Below are 21,286 nucleotides of genomic sequence, written 5' to 3'. Positions count from 1 at the left end.
CGTTCGTTATGGTTGCCATCTAGTGGTGACTTATTTTCTCCTTCAGTGTGAAGCGCAGAGACTTGTGTGCTGTTAAATCACAGATTGGGAGATGCACATGTGCAGAATAAAGGCAGGTCTCTTTTCCGGCAACAATGATGATGAACCTATGTGATTATTCCTCTATGAGTGATTCAACCAGTTTTACAACTTTTAGGATGACACCACTGACACACCTTCATTACTTTCTAGTTTTGGGACATCAAATTCTTCCTTAGACACTAGTGGCCGTTTGGAATGTTTGCCACTGGCCTGTTTTGTAAATTGCATTCCCACAAGACCCAGATTGCCTCTGAATCTTTATTTTATTTTATTTTATTTTATTTTATTTTATTTTATTCATTAATTTCATTTCATTTCATTTTACTTTTTTTTTACTTCATTTTATATTATTTTATTCTATTTATTTATCTATTTTCTCTTTTCCATTCCTATCACTATTTGTTTTCTAGGAAACTTTTTTGACCAATTTGCCTAATTTCCCCCCTGACTAGAGGATTTATGACACAAGGAAGAGTTCTCTGATTACACAAATAACATGCATTAGGTGTTTTACAGGTTATTCTGATATGTAATAAACATTAAATTAAGACGATTAAAGAAACTGAACAGTCTCTTATGTAGGTGAGGTTCAGCAAGGGGGAATTTGACCTCATGACCCCAGTAATTCTACATTCCTGTCTAAAACACGAGCTGCAGGATCTCCTACTCTGAGACTGATAAGATATGGCGACTTTATGAAGTCTGAATATTGCACTACACCACATTGCCAAAAAAATGACTCCAAATTAATGATAATGTTGCCCCGTGTCTGCTGGATGTCTAAACTGGGAAGTGTTTGCTTTCTAACATTGTGCTTGCAGCTTGTTTCCCATACCCCCATAAGTTTAAGAAAATCAATAAAAAACATTTGCCTTTCACAATACACTTACAGTAAATACTATTTACCAAAGCTAAGACTCTCTCTCTCTCTCTGTGTGTGTGTGTGTGTGTGTGTGTGTGTGTGTTTGTGTGTGTGTGCTATGCAAAGTATGTGGAGAGCGTGTGGGAGGTCCCAAGAGTCTTTAAAACAACAAGTTGCTGGCATGTGAGTGGGTGAGACTCACATGTACCAAAGAGTGAATGACCTGAAATGTGACTCCACAGGCTGAGAAATACTGCTCTTGAAACCGTTGAGAAACACGTTCATTACATGTAGTTACAACTGTGAAGTAGAGAAATGCAGCAGTTGAGCTTTATTCCATTTTTTATTTATCCTTTGTTGGGTTGATTGTAGTTTCCATCCACACATGGAAAAATAAGAACTTGCACTGTACAAGTCAGAGTACATTTAACAAATTTACACAGAAGAAATGCTTTTCTAAACACGTTAAGTCATGGAGGACCTAAATAATTAATAAAGAAAAGAGGAAGGATTCGATAATTAATTTCCTCTTTCTCCTTTTTGGACATGAAACACTTATGTTTGTTTACCGAATAAGTTCAAAAAGGATTCTGGTGTTGTTTTTCTACTTTCTGTTTTTTACAGATTTTTTTAAGATTAAACATGAAACAGAGCATGAAGAGGCAAGATGAAGCAAAAACGAAAATAAACCATTTTTAATTTGTTATTGTAGATACAATATGGCAGCTATGGAGGACGTAGACAGCTGACAGAAACGTCTCATTCTAAGGCAACAAAAACACAGGTAAGTATAAACAAATGGAAATATAGTTATTAATATAATATACCAGTTTAACAGCTCATTTCAAGATATAAACGTTATTTTTACCTTCTTACCTCTTAGTGAAGTTCATGTTAGTTTTCCCTGCTGTTCCCAGACTCCACCGACAGATGGCGCCTTTTTTCTATCTTCACAGTTTGTGTGTGTGTGTGTGTAACAGCTGTGCTGCTGCAGCTCCAAACACACACACACACACACCTCCGGGCAGAGGGGCTGGCTTTCTTCGACAGCGTTAGCACCCTGAATGGAGCTCGTTTGAACACATTCCCGGCTGCGTTTGTAAGAGTGTGTCGCGGTGTGTTCAGGGGAAACGTGGAGTTGATCAGTTTTTGTGAGATTTCGGTGTTGTTGTTGTTTTGTCAGGCGAACCTGTGAGACCTTCAGAGAGCAGACTGCTGTCCACTTCACCTCAGCGGTGAGTTACTTCTCCTGCGTGTTTTTTTAGTGTTTGTGCAGCTGTATGTTGCGTTTGACACACCATACACTGAAATATGAAGTACCTTAAAGTACTACAGTACAGGCAGGTCGTACTTTTTATTGCGTGTAATCGTGCCAGAGCTTTTTATTTGTATCTACGTTTGCCTCCACAAATCTTGCACAATCTCAGAGAGCTCACTGAGAAAAACAGGCTGTGAAACAAACTCATTAAGCTGAAACTAATGTAAAGAAAAGGTTAGACCACTGAATCCTGAGCAAGTTGGCTTGATTTCTTTCAAAAACGTGGAAAAAAAGCAACAAACCACGAAAAATGACCCAGAATTGGCAAGAAATAACTTAAAAAATACAAGAAAATGACCTGAAAATTCATTACAAAAAAAGCAAAGGAGAGTGTTATGGACAAGTGCTTAACATTTTTAATTATTTAACAATTAGAAGTATGTAATTATGATAATTATAAATATTTGCTTTTCTTTTGTCCCTAGACAGACCTCCAAAGCTTTTTAAGAATATGTTTTCATTATAATTTCTTTCAATTTATTTATTTAACCAGACAGGTCCCATTGAGATGAAGTATCTCTTTTTCAAGGGAGACCTAGCCAAGACAGTCGGCACAGTCGGCAGTGAAAAACACAAAGTTGCAGACACAAAAGGAGAAAAAATACAATTCACAAATCTACATCATAAATCTACTAATCTGTCAAATATTTCTTAGCAAGTGGCTCATCACTTTTTAAAAATGTTTTTGGAAAAAAAAGGCACCAATTTGCTCACATTTAAATATTTTTGAAAGGTGTCTGAAGGCAGAACAAGGAAAGTGATGACGCTCCGGGTTTCAAAGGGTTAGGTGAGGTTTACTTTTGCCAAATCTACAGGTGGCAAAGTAATGTAACAGCTTTTTAAAGGGGACACCCCCAAATCATAAATACATGTTTTTTTTTCTTACCTGTTGTGCTATTTATGGATTGTCTGGATTGTTTTGAGTTGCAGAGTTTTGGAGATCGTCTGCCTTCTCTCAGATATGATTATCCATGCCTTTAATTAACCTTAATTGATGAATTTGTGACAAAAACAAAACATAACAATGAAAACATTTAAACCTTTGACCAACATAATCCGACATCCGAATTCGACATAATATTCTCTTGTGGTTGGTGCATACTCATTCCACCATGGTCTCATAAATACTGCACATAATTCTGCAAAAAAAACAGAAAAAACAAAGAGCTACATAGAAACTGAAAAAGTTACAACCGTTGGCATGCTTTTTACCTGAGAGGGAGCTCCCCTGTCTTCACAGTGAACCACATCTAGCCTAATACAAAAACGTTTTTTTTCTCATCATTGTGTATCTGAGTTTTCTTTTCCAAAACATCAACAACCAATGAGACGGTGAATACACACACATAATCACAATGGTTTCAGCGTGGCATCTATGTACATTTTGTACAATTTTCTTTAATGTAATATTAAAACAGGAGCATGTTTTATGTCATCTTACAGCAGGGTTTCTCTTTTTTATGTCCCATTCCCTCAGTTTTCACTCCAAAAATTGTCATGATGCTTATAAAGTTGACTTATCAGGAACAGTTTTGGGTTGCTCAGCTATGGTGCTGAGGGCTTATTTTGCTCATATGACTTGTAGCATATAAAAAAAACATATGGACACATTAACAAGGTTTAAATGTTTCACTGGAAGGGTTCTTTAAGCATGTACAGATAACAAATAAAAAGTAATAAGGACGAACTGGGAATGAAACACATTTTCCAGATTTCACCACAAGGTTTTCCCAGACTTTGTGTTACGACCTTGAATATGTAGAGTTCACACATGTTCGTATCAACAGTTTTTGCCATGTGCAGCAAGTTGAGTCTGTTAGTGTGTCTTATCAGCATGAGACATCCCAAAATGTAAACACTTGTCTGGTCCTAACTGTGTGTAAATCAACAGTGTTTCACATTTTTCATAAGATGAGAGTTTGAAGCGAAAGCTTCATTGTAAATCAAGCTGTTTTAAATCAAGCAAATCACAAATATTACAGAAATAAATTAATCTAAATTATAAATTATTATAAATTAAGAAATATGAGAATCGACTATAAATAATACACCTGTTACATATACTGTTTTTAAAGATAATTTAAATGATAAATCAGGATGAGAAATGCCTTGGAAATTGTAATCGCAACGCGTCCAACTAAAAAAAACCTCTGCTCTGCAGAATGAAAATAATATGAATCCTGTACAAATTACATTACCGTACAAGGAGCCATAAACAAGATTTATATGAGGTCGAGAATGCACTAGAGATGGATTTCACGTGTGCTGGCAGGAACCCTGCAACGCTGGCTGGTGATGGTAGTCACATTTACAGGAAAAATGTTCTTTCCAGAAAAGATAAACAGTGTGAATACCACGAAGAAAATATGAATAAAACATGCTGCAATTTTATTTAGACCTGCTGTTGCTCCCCGCTGTTCAATAAGTGCAGTGTGCTATTACTCATCTCTTGTTTTTTTCAATGTGATTTTACATTACATGGGAAAAGATGTGAAACATTGGGCAGGTTTATCTTATTTGAAGGAAATGTAGATGTTAAAACATTCGAAATATTTTTATTCCGAGGCAGCGAGTCACTGGGGATTTAATTTTTTAAAAACTGAAGATAATAAAGATTAAGTTGTATCTGAAGTTACAGTTAAAATGGAAGTGCCATTTTTTTCAGTGCAAATTTCAGTGAATGTAGTTGAAGCATAGTATTTATTGAAGTGAAAGCACAAAGAAGGCCAGTTGAAGTGTAAACACTGAAAAAGATTGAGAAAAAGACTTCTCAAAGAAGTTGAAGTGGCAGTTAAAATTAAAGTGCTGAAAAGTCTAAAAGTGTGAACCGATGAAGCTGAAGTGACAATTTCAGCTTAAGCATGAAGTGAAGTTGCAGTAATGTAGCAGTTGAAGTGATGCTAAAAGAAGTTGACAGTTGCAGAATTTAAAACATGCATATGTGCCAATTTTGGTGACAAAAGAAAGGTTATTTGTTATGAAAAAAGTTAAAAGTGCCAGTGTGAAGTCCTGAAAGGAGTTTGTGTCATTTTGAGTATAAAAACGGAGACCAGATTTCAGTTAGTGTCAAGTGACTTTGATCGAAATCTAAAAATAGATCCTATTTAAAGCAACCAAAGGCATGACTAAAAATACAAAAGACAAATAAACTGCAAGCTCTGAACCTGAAAATCTTAAAGCAGTACAACAGTGATTGTTGTTCAGCGCAACAGGTTTAACGGGTTTAGAAGGCATAAAGGGGTCTCTTGGGTTTTTGTCCTATAAGGAGTTCATATTTCAAGTCCTCAGCAAAATATTTGCAAAGCGGGAACTTCCAGCTGAATGCTACGATATAGAATAATCTAAGTGATAAGCTGCTGTGTGTGCACTGGAGCGTGGTTAACAAACTTCAACATTCAGTCATTTGATGACTGCTTTTATCTGAAACACTTCATACGTCTGGGACTTCACACAATTTAATCAAGGGTGCTCCCAGCCTCTCTCCTGAAGAAACTTAAGGAGTGTTGAATGGTGGTAGTGGGCTGGGCCTGCAGGAGTTGTGTGGTTTAAATGGGTGGACAGCACTAACATTCGCCACATGTTTCCTCCACAGCTCAACACCATGGCTGCCGCTCCCACCATGCTCCTCTTCCTTCACATCTTCACTGCCTTAGCGCTGGAATCAGCCTCTGAGCAAGGTATGTTTATGAATATTGATATTTATTTGGCACCTAAACCATGTGTTGGTATTTTAAACTATGTTTTTATATGACATACATTAACATGTTTTATGTTTGCAACTTTTATGCTTGATATTGACATCTGTTGCCTCCTCGGAGCCAGATTTTCAATTCTTGTTTATTTATCTGGGTTGTAATCAAAATTACACAACACCAGATGGAACTGTTTGTTTATAGATAAATCTGCTTTCAGTGGGCCACAGGACAATGTTTCAATCAAAAATGATATAAACATATACAGTTGCATGGTTACTGCGCTGTTTTGGCATTAAAATGAATATGAAAAGTGTTGCACAACAGTGAAGCACTCAGCACGCAGCCGGAGAGAACACCAAGCAGATTTCCAGTGAAGTGGCTTCCCAGGAATTCTGGAGTGCAGAGAGTACTCCACCGCAGAACAATAGGAAGCTGTTTAGTGTGTAGAGGCCCCCCTTTCCACCAAACAGCCCCTCAGTGGCAGCAGAAAGGCTGCGTATTTGCATACATGGGTTGTATTTTATCCACTCATAGAAACTAAGTTTGCACTAACCATTTAAGTCACTCGTGGACATCCTGTGCCTCGTCTTGTTACGTAACGCTGTCAGTACTTGAGTGGAAGTGTGGACAGAGCGTTCCCCTCCACTCCTCTTATCCTGCCACTTATTTTTGTTTTTTATGGACAAGGCTGTCGTGTTGTGGCATGTTTTCCCCCTGTGGCATAACGGGAGTGAAAGCTTTCAACTTGCTGCCAAATGGCTCATTGAAATCAATGGTGCCTCAGCTAAGTTTGTGTAGTGCCTTTTAAATGCAGATTTGGTGGCAAGTTTGCGGACTTTAACAGCCTGCAGATTTATGAATGAGTGATTGAAACCGGACTGGTTTTGCTGTGATTAATGGCTGCTTGCCTGCTGGGAAAAACTACATGTAACTGAAGAACATACAGAAATTCAATAAGCTCATGATGTCAGTATTTTTTAAGAAGAGGTATCTGCCTGAGTGATGTATTCAAAGACAGCCTAGTTGTGCTTGCTGGCTACAAATTTCTTACTTGCAGGTTGAATGTTTTGTAATAATAATGTTTTTATTTGATTCTTTTTAAAATTACAATGTGCTTGTGGTGGTTTCAGCTACTGCCTTCTTTATTTTGAATGGGCGGCAACTAGGCAAAACCCAGCGACCGCAGCTACCAGCGATTGGATACCTCCGACGGCACACAAGTTGCTGGTGGCTAACTACTCAAACTCATCATGTAGAGCCGTTTCTAAAGTATAGCACAAACATAATAGAACAATGTATATAAGTACACATTTATTAGAGCAATTTGCATCCTATAGTGCAAGCTTAATGGAGTGATTTGTAGCTAATATTACTAAGTAGAGCGGTTTGTGTATAAGTAATCTAGGGCTCATGTTGCTCCAAGACCATTTTTAAAAAAAAAAAAAAGATTATTCTCTGCTGGAACAGAAAGATGTGCATAATTCAGCGTACTCAAAAAGGCTCTTAGTATGACTTATTTAGCTAAATTACTCCAAATTGGCCCAGAATCTGACGTGAACTGATTTAAACTTCTAAATCTTTTATCAGGTTTCTGCAAAGTGTATTTTGTAGCTCACTGTTAGTGGTGCAGGCAACAGGATTTTTAAGATTAGTGAGTGGATGTCTCTAACTGAAGTGGTGCTCTCTTCTTATATGTGCACAGGCTTTCTTTTTTTTTTATCAAAAAAGCAGGTCTTTTGTAAAGTATCTTTTGTACTAACGATTGAACCAGGGAGTCTCAGTCAGCTGCAGGTGTCTGTGAGAGAGCGACTGGGACTTTCGGAGCACCTGTTGCTCAAAATAATCTCCTCACCTTCAAATTTATTGGAGCACCAATCGCCGGAGATACAACTTCCACAAATTGAATGGTCCCTGCAGGGGTGAACACGTGTTTCTTCTCCTCCCCATCTGAGCACCACAGTTTATATCACTCAGAACCAGGACATTGGTTCTTGATGTGATTACGAGGCCATACTGTCGCTTTATACTTTGAGCCATACACAGTCATTTTCTCCATCTATGTTTTGCCCATGAGGCTTGTTAGGTGAGTAAAAGGTTTAGAAATGATTTTTGAGAGCATTGTGGCTTTTAGCCAAGGAAGGAAATGGCCTTTTCTAAATGCAGAGGATGAGGTCTTTCCTCCTGAGAGTGTACTGATTGATGTCCAAACACGTGACTCTCTAAATAACCGTTTGCCTTTGTGTACTCAAAGGAAAGACATTAATGAAAGCTTCCCACCAACTGTGCACAAGCGAGTAGGTGCTATAATGCAAGAAAAAAAAAAACACACAGACAACAAGCTGAGTTCTACCTGATCATTTACAGGGTCTGCTGAAGGTTTGAGAGAGTCCTTTAAAGGTTATAATACTAGCTGCTATTTCCTGCTCCCCTCGAAATCACAGCTGAAAGGAAGTGCTTCTCGGCTTATCATAACAGATTGAGGGAGGATGTTTTGTTTCACTCTGAAATAGATTTTGTTGGCGGCACTCGGAGAAAGATCATGCTGTAAACATGTTTACCTCATAGGCTTGCGGCAGAAGGAGGAGTGCTGTAATGAGAATATGCTGTAAATTGATATACATCTTGTAAACTGTGTGTTTTGTCGCTCTGATGGCTGTGTTCTGAAAGTGCTCGCCGTCTACAGCTCACATGTTTGCTTACACCAGGAGTGAACTCTGCATGGCTGTTCTTGAGCAAACAAAAGAGCACTTACTTTGATAAGCACAAAAACGAAGGTGTGCAAGTTGATCTAGAGTGTTAAAGTGGACTCGTCTTGGTCAGTATTAGGTGTCATGAGCAATACACTTTTTTTGGTTCTCTTTATCAACCTTTCTCACCCTCAGTGGTGGGTTAAGTAATTGGATCAAATAGTTAATTAAAACAGCAACATCACAATATGAAAATACTCATAAGTAGAAGTCCTGCATTTTAGGGCTGCAAAAGTCTGAACAATTAAAAACATTTTTTTTTTCTGAAAATATAGAGAAGAAAAATAATTTTTGCTGGGGTCTGTACAAATCATGCATGTACATCTGGGATATGATTTTGTGGGCCGGGGCACCAAAACACTTCATTTATAATTAAGAGCTGCAACAATTAAACAATTAAAAGATCGGACGATCGCAGGACACTAGGTCTTAAATGTTGATGCAGAATGTATTCGGTAAATGTTCACTGACATTCGGCTCATATCAGCTAAAGCATGATGTTAAGGCCCTCACTGTACTTAAAGGTAAGGGATATATAAAGGTCTTGGTTTGATACAGAAAATGTCAACACTAACTTTAACCAGAAGCAACGTTTACTTCCCTAACCAAAACCACAATATGTCCCTGAATCAAAGTGCTTTGTTGGCTAAGCCAAACCACAAGTGGGTCTCCGGATGCAAACCGCTGTTCTCTGTACGCCCACCATTCACGCCCTCCACCTACCCACCATCGCCATGCAGTAAATAAACAGGGCACATCAAAATAAAGAAAGAGAGAAAAAAACATTGCCACGTATATAAATGTCATTTGTTGAAGACAGAATAGCGGATAAATGTCCCTGGGATATCTCATTCAGCACAGCTACAAATGTTGGTGACACGTCCATGTACTGATGAAGAGCTCAGATCTGAATGTCTGTGTCTGAAAAACCCCACAAATGAAAAGCCAGACAAACTGTTTCATTTACTAGCGGTGAGCTTTTGAGATGAGATGATTCTGTTCCCAAGGTCAAAAGATACATTTTCATGCTTGAGCTATTTCATCCCTTTGATGCAATCCTGTCGCTCTAAGATTTCCATGTAGTCCTGCCCTTTGTTTTGCCCTCATTTATGAAAAAGAGATACAAAAGAAATAGCATCCTCTGTAGAAGGGAAAATTAAATTGTGAGATAATTGTCATATCTTACAACTCTAAGTATCTCAAAATGGTACTTAGCACAAAAGTAGCATCTGTAAGTATTCAAATACACACCCTAAATGTGCAATAAATCAGTACTATGTATTTTCCCTGTCACACACACAACCTGCAAACCATCCAAATGTCCTCATGTATCATGTTGAAGCGAGCCACTCAAATGCGCCACATAGCTGAGTGTCAAATTGATTTTTCTGTTAATCCTGAGCTAAGCAGAGTTCCGAGGAGGAGTCCGGGATCTGGTAAACAGGTTATTTTTAACCCGTAACTCCCCTTCCCTGAAGCACCCTAAGCGGGCCAGAGGTATTCATCAACGGCTCCGAGCGCTGCCTCTTAGCTGTGAGGGAGCCATCTTGTCCTCGCACGTCTCTCAGCCAGCGTGGGCTCATGTGTTGTCCCCCTCTGACATGTTGATGTGGTCAGCTGCCTGCTGCGGCTGTCCCCAGAATCATTGATCACGAAGCCTCTTGGCAGTACAATCAGCAGTGTTTACTTAACAGAAAGGCAAAAGGCGCCGTCAGCGCTTTGTTTAAAGGGCCCGTTCATCCATGAAACATGTATTTCCTCACTTAACACTAGTGGTAAAGTCGCTAATCGTGCAGACAGATTTCTCGGAAAACTATCCACTTGTGTAGACTGTGAAATGCTCTAGAAAAATCATCCCTGTCTCCAAGAAATTATGTTTATATACAATTAATTTGAAACCACAAACTAGTTTTGAGAGAACCTTGATGCAGAGCTAAATACATTTTCTAGTAACACATTGAGGAAGTGTTGCTAATTAATGTACCTGGCAAGTTGCAAAAATTATTAATTTATGTATTTCAATTGTGTTCCACCAAAATGGCCATCTTGCAATGCATATTATTTTTTAGGGCTTTACTCAACTCAAGAATTGTGCCATGCGAATCGGATTTGGCTGTTCAATACAAATATGAGAGGATGTATTTTTGGTTTTATGCAGTATTATATATTATCATTATTCATATCAGCTGCACGCACACGCATGCACTTGAACACATATACACGAATGACTCAATAACCACTCATAGCATAGTAAAATAACTGGTTTGCATATTAATAATAAAAATACCACCATGCCTGATAATTTATTTATATGTTTTTTGTTTGTTTTTTTGTCCTGTCTTGTCCTGTCTTGTCAGGTCTTGTCTTCTGTCTCCATGTACCCCATATATGCATCGCCAGTCAATACTCTGTTTTTGTTAATTTTTTTGTACAGACCTTTTGCGCTCAGTAATTTAAAAAGAAAAAGTTTTTAAGTGTAAACGGGCTCCACAAGATGTTTAATGTGACAGCAGCATTCAATATAGTAAACAAGCTAACGGCACTAATGACAGGTTATAAATGTGCAACATTTTTTGCAGACACTAGATATCAAACAAAAGCCAAAAACTGCATCAATATTAGTTGCTGTGAGCTGTAAATTCACCACCTCCAAGCAGAAAGTCTCTGCATGTCTGCAGCTATTGTTCCAAAGAGTAGCATGAAAGTCAAGACCAAAACGTCCTGCACAAAAAAAACCCCACTGCTCCACTGGAAGCAATAGTACCCATGAAAACCGTAAATCTGTGTTCTGTGGAGGGACCTGAGTAGTGTTTTGTTGCTGTTGAGTTTTTTAAAGTCATTTTTCAATGTTATGACCACCTTAAAATGAATTCTATAATAAATAGAACAAAAAACAATTCTACCTGCATGGTTAGATAGCACTAGTAGCATATGAGTATTTTCCCACAGATTGTAGATGTTTCTGCTTTTTTTTCACACACATTTTCCTTCCTTAGGCCAGAGCCTACATTACTCATAATGCAACTATTTCTGTGGGATAATAGTTTTCATCCCCAGCACACTCAAAGTAGTTTTATTGTATTTATACAGAGTATTTTCATTATACTTCATTGTGTCCCATTGACACAGAGAACACTTCAGGTGGGAAATGGGACACGGCTAGGATCTGTTGCACGAAAATTGTAGAAACGTGCTCTGTGCACACATAGCTTGGATTTATGCAGCAAGTCAAACAGGATCCAAGTAGTACTTTGTGTGCACAGAGTACTGAGAAAGCAAACAGCTCATTCCCCGACAGCCGTGGCAGTGAACTCTCCAGCTGCAGCTTTCGCTTGAAGAGCAATAAAATGACTTCCAGGAAAAAGCTGATGTTCGCCCTGCAGCTGGGCTGCTCGCTGGATTTAGGTTACAGATATTATCGTGTCCTCAAAGGGTAGCCCAGCCCACCCTTAAAGGCAGCAATGAGTCATAACAGTTGTGGCAAAGAAAAGAAAGTAAATGATGATTAGACATGTAATTATTTTGCTCTCTGTCTTTTTTCCTTTCTGTCTGTGTTCACTCCAGTCTCCCCTGAGATACTCCCACACCTCACTGGCTGCGTCTCTGCCAACATGGAGACTTTCCGCTGCAGATGGAATGTCGGCACCTCCCCGAGTGTCTCCAAGCCAGGAGATCTCCGCTTATTCTACTGGAACAAAAAGTAAGCTGGAAACTTCGCTTACTGACAGAAATTTGCTTTTTCTGTCTGTTTAAGCAACTTAGGATGACAGATTTCAAAAAGGGGCAAAAAATGAGAAGAGGCTAGTTTTTTTTTATTGTTTTATGTAGATACAACCAGACAACCAGACAAAAAAAGTCATTACAACAAAAGATAAAAGCCTTGACTATCCAGGCTTTTTAAACATTTTCCATTGAAGAAAAGGAAAAAAAATCATGAAGAAAATATGTAAATATATAAATAAGTTAAATAAAATATGAATAAAATAAATACTTTTATAAGAATATTTATCTAAAATCTTAGAATAATAATAATTGAAATATATATACATAAATTAGAGAATCATAAAATTCAAAATAATACAAAGTCTAAGAGAGTACAATTTAAAAGAAAATCAAATAAAAAGTATATGTATGAAAAACATGTCATGAATAGGTATTTATTCTGTTTACCTGTTTAATTGACAGCGACCATGTAAAATCAACGCACATTTTAATCCGTGAAATCTGATGCTCTACACATTGGTATAACTGAATTTTCAACCCCAGTACCCAACAAAGTGAACACTCCAACAGAAATAGTACATACAAAGTACACAAAAAGTACATAATAAAAGAAGCAAACTCAATAAATAAGTCATAGTAAATAAATCATGGGTAACAAATTGTAAATTGTAAATTGTAAAACACAGGAGTCTATAGTTTTGATCATAGCATCCAATTCATTGTAAATAAATCGATCAGTTGTTTGGTCTATCAAATGTTAGAAGTGGTGAAAAATGTCAAGCAGTGTTTACAAAATCCCAAGATGATGTCTTTAAATGTCTGTCTGAGTTTATTGTCACATAGAAGAAAAGAAAACAGAAAATATTCACATGGAAGAAGCTGGAATCAGAGAATTTAAATTAGTCAAACAGATTAATTAAGTACCAGTTATTTCATTAGTAGACAACTACTATGACAACTACGACTAACTACTGCAGCTCTAATACACTGCAATACGAAGCATTTGTGCTGCAGATAAAGAGACAAAGATGAATCTTACGAACAAACAAAAAGAGAAAGAACTGGATTACATGTGTAGTTATTTTGTGTCTGAAAAGGAAAGAAAAGAAACAAATGTTTGTTGTTACAAAATGCAAGTGAATTTAGGTTAGAGTCGTAAACCCGTAAGTCCCTCTTCACCCACAGTTTCAAGATCAAGCAGGGTCGCTGCCTTTACAACTCAAACCTGCACATGGTCCTGTCTGAGCCTTATCTGGCAAACAGCATACCTGCTCACTTTGTGTTGACAAGGCAAAAGTCCAGGTCAGGCTAACACTTAGTTGTTAGATACTAGTATATTTGAGGGCATAGTCATGTTTCTTTCTTATCGAATCGTTAACAATAAATAACTTGGGTTAGTGAATGTATAAAGGCACACCAAAAGGCTATGAAATTGCATAAAGATGCTGGTTGAATGATTTACCATGGCACTATTCTTTATTGTATTATTCTTTATTTTTCAATATTTTAGTTATTTTAGCTTCCCTACCCTGTCTGGTATTTGGTCCCGAACCCACCAATTCCTATGAAGGCAAATATTATGCCCACAGTTATATATTGTTTAATTTGTAGATTATTTGATAAGCTCAGAAATTACATCACTGTATCACGGTATCCAAAATGTGTGATATCTAGTCTCATAATATCGATATAATATGGATATATTGTCCAGCCCTAAATTAAATTGAAACGAATCAGGACTTTTTCAATCAGATATTTCAGAATCTAACTGGCAATTTGGCAGTAAATTTACTGACCACATTCATGCACCCTGGAGGATAAACACTTTTAATTTTAACCAACCCAATTAGTTTTACTTCAGTATCACCTTCAAGTCAAACTTGAAATTTTTAAGGCCCGCTACTGGTTTTAGAAAAGCTACAACACCCTGTTAATATTAATAGCTGTGAAGAGATCTAAAATGTTTAGAAGCTGCTTTGAGTAGGTTTTTTTGAATAAATGCACAGGTGCTTCCTGTCGCCTCTTTCCTCTCATTCATGCTGCTGTGTTTCCTTTCTCTCAGACGCCTCCTCGCTAATCTTAAAGAGTGGAGCGAGTGTCCGCACTACAGCACCGACAGGCCCAATGAATGCTTTTTCAATGAGAACCACACGTCCGTCTGGACAAATTACAATGTCCAGCTCCGCTCGAGGGATGACACCGTCCTCTATGATGAGATCGTTTTCCTCGTTGAAGACATCGGTGAGTTTAACTGCCCCGCTGACCAGCTGTTATGATCGAGATTAGAAAAAGTTGATAAAAAAAATCCACGATAGGTTTTCCCATATTCCACTTAGTTTCCACTCAAAAGTTTAAAAACAGGATTTGTTTGTAACCTAGAAAAGTAGCAATGCTCTTCCCCAACTTCCAGATTTAGCTACTGTTCTGCAACCTGTCTGAAGAGCTTTTTCTGAGATTTTTTTGTCCATATTTTTAGATAAATGAATATGTACGGCTACAACATATCCCATGAGTCTAATTTATTTGGACATTCTCAAAGCATCATGGCAGCTGTAGATGCTGTAAATTTGTCACAATGATATATTTGCAGGGCTGTCAGCGTTAACGCGTTCATCACGATGCGATTAGGATCAGAACGTGTTGATTTTTTAAAATCACATTAAGTGCTGGCTGACTTTCGTATCTTTAATTGGCTGATGATTGGCTAAGTTTTAAGTGATGATACTGGTATCATACGACACTAGAAGACCCATGTCATGCAAGCTTCTCAGGTATTGGGCAGAAAAATGCTCCAAAGTTAGGCTAAATTTCAGCGATGGAAAATGGCATGGCCATTTCAAAGGGGTCCCTTTAGCTCTGACCTCAAAATTTCCGAATGAAATATGTTTCTTTGTGCTGGTAGGCGCTCTTTCTCTTCATTTGGCATTTATCATCAGATTACAACACTTTTAGGCGTTTTTACAGCCCCATCAGGTCTGGAAGAATTTAATCTTTAATCATTAATGGTCTTGGAGATATGAAATCCACTTTGAGCTAGCTATCTAATTTTTCCTGTGATTTTGTCAATAAGTTTCCTGGTAGTTTATTTTCTCAAACATTAAAGAGATAAATAATAATGTAGAGCTACTGTATATATTAGACAGTCTTTGAGTTTTTAGTATTTTTTGTGTGTTGGTTGGTTTTGTAATGTGTTTGGTAGAACTGCGAGTATGAATGCTATGTTATGTGTATTTTATGTAATCTTGTAAAATAAATATTGTATATAAAATAATGACCCCAAGATTAGTAGCATTAGTTTCGGTTCTTGTGACATCGCTATAACTAGAAGCATAAAACCAGTAAAGGTTTTCATAGCAGCATATTAGCTATTGTTTTAGAATGACATGTTCATCAATCACATGTGGATGTAATTTTGAGGTGTCCGCATACTTTTGTCCATGTAGTCTAAAGTTCAGTGATCTTGACACAAGGGTCAGTCTGGATTGTTCTATGTATTACAGCCTGAGTCCATGTGTGTAAATTGTATTAACACACTGTTGAGTTAAAACACAGTTTTGTTGATGATAGAACTATTTTCTGGCCTGCAGTGCAACCGGATCCTCCATTCGGCGTGAACTGGACTCTGCTGAATGTGAGTTTGACTGGCACTTATTATGACATAATGCTGAGCTGGAAGCCGCCGCAGTCTGCAGACGTGCGGATGGGATGGATGACGCTGCAGTACGAGGTTCAATACCGCGAAGTCACCTCTGACCTGTGGGAAACGGTTGGTGTCTTTAAAGCTTTATTTTAGCGTGCAGTTGCATTTTAGTATCATTGCGTCATCACTTTTATTGCCAAAGGAAGCTTGAATGTGTCATAGAGGACACTGTGATTCTGCAGAACTGCGTCTGGATTTGAACCTTGTTCTCTTCGCCACAGGCCGAGCTTGTAAAAAGCACACATCGCTCCATTTATGGGCTTCAAACTAACGTTGATCACGAGGTTCGGGTCCGGTGCAAACGGTTTGGTGGAAAAGAGTTTGGAGAGTTCAGCGACTCTGTAATTGTGCACGTTCCATCTAAAGGTAAACACTCACAAAGGTAAACACTCACTGTAGTGTTTACAGGCTGGGTGGACAAAGCTGTTACTCATGCTGTCAGAGAGGTTTTTCAATTTCACATGGTATCTGAAGAGGCTGCAGCTGAGTGTCCTTGTCACTGTGAATAGATCTGCGTACAGTTCACTTAAGAGCTCCTCCCTTCTTCTGCTGAGCATCAGCTTTACTGTATGAAAAAATAAATTATATTCCAGTTTATACCTGTTTGATCCTCTTAAGGCTGTTATCAAAGTGTACCAGTACCCATGCATGAATCCAGCTCAATTTTATGCCTTAATATTTGAGAATTTTGCAGTCATGAGCTACAGTGTGCCATTTTACTTACAAATCATTTACAAATATCTCAGTATTTCTTATCTTCTGAAGACATACATATTGCATAAAGACTCTTCTGTCCTTCTGCTATAGAAATGATTCCCTCTGGCAAACAGTAAAAGCTCAACTGTTTGATAAGGCATGCTTCCTTTTATTTGCCCAAACAAAAATGGCAGCTGTAAAAGAACACGGCCAACTAAAATAAATGACTTTCTAGCTCAAAGGTTTTATTTATTTTGGACAGAATCTACAGCCATGCTAGCTTCTCTATAAGATTAGAGGTCAACTGTTTATTAGGAGTGTTACTGGAATACATATATATTTAAAAGTACTTTAAAAGTAACTGACAAAGCAATTATCCACCCCGTGAGTGACAAACTGCTGCTGTGGAAAAAATAATGAACAAATGAAGAGCTCTGCCGGCTGCACTGCATCAAAAACGTCCAAATTTAGAGAGAGTAGATACAAATGGATACACAGGCAAATCTGATTTTTTTTTTTAATTTACAAAATCATAAATTGGATATGTATCTTTATATACAGTCTATGTGCAAATACACGTTTTGTGTCATCTAGCAGATTTTAGCTCATTGAAAATTTACAAAATATCCCCAAAACAGATAGATAAAACTGGCAATGTTATGTATTTCATGTCTGAAAAGGGCTTCTGCAATTTATACATTTTTCACTATAAAACCTTAACAAACATTACATTTTTTTTCATTTTTCTATTTTTATGGTTATACAGTGTGAATTTTGTATTTTCTTCCCACAGTGTCCAGATTCCCGGTGGTGGCCTTGCTTGTCTTTGGTGCCTTGTGTCTTGTGACCATCTTGATGTTAGTCATCATATCGCAGCAGCAAAAGTAAGTATTTTACATCCATCAGCGTGTCTTTGTTGAACTAGAAGCTTTTGAAAAGCTTTTAGAAAGGAGAAAGTGAAGAATGCTGCTCAGTGACCAGCACACTGTGTGGCCTTTTCAACCTTGAACAAATTAACTCATTTTCTATGTCACTGAAAAATGTTGAACTGTGAGACATTCTGCATATCTGATTTTCAATGTTAAATCTGAGGTCTAAAGTCAAGTGCGTTTTTGTTTGCTTTTGACAGTCATGTGTTAATGTCAAATTTCATTTTTTTTTTCCTCACTAAGGTTGATGGTGATTCTTTTGCCTCCTGTTCCTGGACCTAAAATCAGGGGAATTGACCCTGAGCTGCTCAAGGTATTGAATAACATGTTTTTTTGCCAGACCATGATTTGTCCATATACCAGCACACTACACATAAAAGTGAGTGGTAAATTAATTTGCATTTGTATAGCGCTTTTCTAGTCAATCAACCACTCAAAGCGCTTTCACACTTTGGGTCACATTCCCCCTTACACACACGCAGGCTTTATGCACTGTTGGCCAAGGCAGCTGAACAAGGTGCCACCTGCTATTCAGTTTTTTCAAACACTTACAGCCACTCACACAGGAGTAAACTGGGGTTCAGAATCTCGCCCAATCTTGCCCATGCCAGTACAACCCCTGCATTTCAAATGTAATTTTTCAGAAAGTAATATTTCCAGACTAACATAGTTTTTCAGGATGTCATGGCTGTGTGACACCACATTTTTTCACTTGTGCACACAATCCATAAAGAAAAAATTTCAAATATAAGAAAAACAGATCAATCTTGTATGTATATTAGTAATCACTTAAACTACTTCTTGTACCCTTCCCTAGGGTTAACCTGAAAGAAGTTCAGGATGTACAGCAGCTTGTTGCACCAGCCTTATGCAAGCTCTAAACAATATTTTCAGATTAGTTAGTTTGATGGTAAAGCTGTGTCAATGTTAGTTTGCACTACAGAGACTAAGGTTCAAATTAGCTACTCCTGTGTAAAGTCCACACTAACTAATTAATTTTGTTGCAGGAAGTTATGTTTTCACTTTCTTTGGCCTGTCAGTGGAAAAGTACTCCTATCTAACACCTAAAAATAGCCAACAATAATCACCAAACAACAAAAAGATACGTAAACTAGGGCAAAACATTATGATTAGGTAAAACTCTACAACCTTAACCTACAGCTAGTGCAAAAACAAACTGTGACATCAATTGGGAAGATCATCAGCATAGAGTAATGTAATGAAACTCTGTTACTGAGCAGATGAAATTATAATAACAATAACAAAAACATAAGAGTGCTTCACCTAAAAACAGAGGAAATGGACATAAAACAGGCAGTGTGAAGTGTAAAAAAAGAAGAGTTTTAGTGTTAAAGAGAAGAGTATCACAGATGTAGCTTTCTTTTAAAATACTTCATGAGCCAGCAGCAGACGATCACAGTTTTCTTGAAGGTAAATGGTTGACAAGAGAGTCAGCAATTTAGCTTGATCCGAGTCCATAAAGAGCTTTACATTCAAGGAGGACCTTGAAATAAATTCAAAGTATCACAGGAAGCCAGTGCAGACAAGCTATAGTCAACAAATAAATGAATGTGTGGGAAACTCTGCATGTGAATGTGGCCTCTTGACTGCAGCAACTCTGTTTTCTTAATCTCACAGAAAGGCAAGCTGAGGGAGCTGACGTCCATCCTGGGCGGCCCCCCTGATCTGAGGCCGGAGCTGTACAACAACGACCCCTGGGTGGAGTTCATCGATCTGGACATTGAGGAGCAGAACGAGAGACTGACAGACCTGGACACGGACTGCCTCATGGAGCGGTCCCTGTCCTCTAACTGCTCTCCCCTCACCATCGGCTTCAGAGACGACGACTCTGGGCGAGCCAGCTGCTGTGACCCAGATCTCCCCAGCGAGCCTGAACCGTCACCTTTTCTCCCTCTCATCCCAAATCAATCCCACAGTAAGGAGCCGACAGCCTGCGAGCCAAGCTCCCCGGTCCAGAGCCCTGCCGCTGTGGAGCTGCCTTCTGTAGCACCTGGCAGAGAGGCGTTGTACACCCAAGTGAGTGAGGTGAGGTCATCCGGCAAGGTGCTGCTGTCACCTGAGGAAGAGGTGGAGAAAACAACGAGCAAAGACACTGAGAAAGACATCATGGTGGAGAAAGAGAAAGAAAAGAAAGAGTTTCAACTACTGGTGGTGAATCCAGATCATGGAGGTTACACCTCAGAGCTCAACGCAGGAAAAATGAGCCCAAGATTGTCCTCGGGAGACACGAGTGAACCCTGCCAGACAGGAGAAGACTCTTCCCCCTCCCCGTCGCCTTACCACGAATCAGGCCCCACCCCCGTGTCCCCTCTCTCCCCTGCGCCTGTCTACACCATGGTAGAGGGTGTTGACAGGCAGAACAGCCTCTTACTGACACCAAACTCAGCACCGGCCCCACAGCTGATAATCCCAAAAACCATGCCGACACCAGACGGCTATCTGACCCCTGACCTTTTGGGAAGCATCACGCCATAGATCAGCGGTGAACTGAGCAAAAGTTACGTAAGTTGACTTTAAAACACAGGAACAGAAAACCTTGGGGACAGTTTTGGAGATTGACTATTGTGGGTCTCAAGTGTTGAATATCAGGTCTCCGAAAATAGTCGTGCCTGTCCCGCCACCACCTCTGACCTCCCACTGCTCCCTCTGACGGGGCGGTAAAGCTGGAAGTTTGGTATGAGAGAGGAAGAGCACACAAGAATGTGTTTTACTGCAATTGTGAAAGAGAAACGTAATCATTCATTTTCTTGTTTACTCTCTCTCATATCTTCTGTAGCTGGGTCTCCATCAGCTCTTGAGGGAAATATCTTGCTGTTTTGCAGCTAAATGCTCCACTGCCTTTTGTGTGTCTGCCAAAAGACACTAAAAAGCACTGCAGAGTCGGTGGTAAATCCCTGTGGTTTTGTCACTTCAAGTTCACATTAAATGTAGTTATTTTCATTCACTGTTAATAAGAATATTGACCTTAAATAAGAGTACATTTAATTCACTGTCACATGCTGTTTTCCTGTCGTTTTGTACATATCAGAAGCTTTCTTTTTGATAAAATCAGTTTTTTTGTAATTGGTGAAAGATCATGTTTATGAATCCAACTTTTTGTCATTCCTTTTCAGAATTTAAAAGTAATACTGAAATAATGGAGATGTTACTTAACCAATCAGTCTTACTGAGGTTCATACCAACATATGGACCCCCAAAAACATTAAAGCATGAGCTGTACTTATGTAAAAGGATTAACTGGAACATAAAATATGTTCAGCTGTGTTCTGAACTTTTTTTTCTTCAAAGCTGACAGCCAAGATAGTTTGGATTGTCAGTCTTATGCTCAGTCAGTATTTCTCTATGAGTGCATGGACTATTTTGCAGGTTGGTTTCTGGGTGGCAGTGCATTATTATACACAAAAGTTGGGGGTTATCATAGTTGAATTTGTGCAGTTATTGTCTTTTAACTGTTCAGGTGTTACAAATAAACTTTCATACTTTTGCCTTCGTCTGTTTTTAGCTAGTCTTCGAC

The 21,286-nt window shown here is 38.4% G+C and overlaps 1 protein-coding gene across 2 annotated transcripts; it reads left to right on the top strand.

The window, feature by feature from the left end:
- Positions 1 to 1,962: 1,962 nt before the first annotated feature.
- On the top strand, positions 1,963 to 21,257 carry ghrb (growth hormone receptor b). Of its 2 annotated transcripts, XM_042509169.1 has the most exons (9): positions 1,963 to 2,178; positions 5,854 to 5,938; positions 12,268 to 12,403; positions 14,489 to 14,667; positions 16,014 to 16,192; positions 16,348 to 16,492; positions 17,616 to 17,706; positions 17,995 to 18,064; positions 19,390 to 21,257. In XM_042509169.1, the coding sequence occupies exons 2-9, from the start codon at positions 5,863 to 5,865 to the stop codon at positions 20,245 to 20,247; spliced, it is 1,734 nt and encodes a 577-aa protein (XP_042365103.1). In that variant the 5' UTR covers positions 1,963 to 2,178; positions 5,854 to 5,862; the 3' UTR covers positions 20,248 to 21,257. The 2 variants fall into 2 exon arrangements, with proteins under 2 accessions (XP_042365103.1, XP_042365102.1); XM_042509168.1 differs by lacking the exon at positions 1,963 to 2,178 and having other exon boundaries at positions 5,839 to 5,938.
- The last annotated feature ends 29 nt before the right edge of the window (positions 21,258 to 21,286 follow it).

The sequence above is a fragment of the Plectropomus leopardus genome, chromosome 20, assembly GCF_008729295.1.
Source record: "Plectropomus leopardus isolate mb chromosome 20, YSFRI_Pleo_2.0, whole genome shotgun sequence".
NCBI classification, from domain to species: Eukaryota; Metazoa; Chordata; class Actinopteri; order Perciformes; family Serranidae; genus Plectropomus; species Plectropomus leopardus.
The sequence above is the reverse complement of the archived record's forward strand: the minus strand, read 5'-3'. Positions and strand labels throughout refer to the sequence as shown.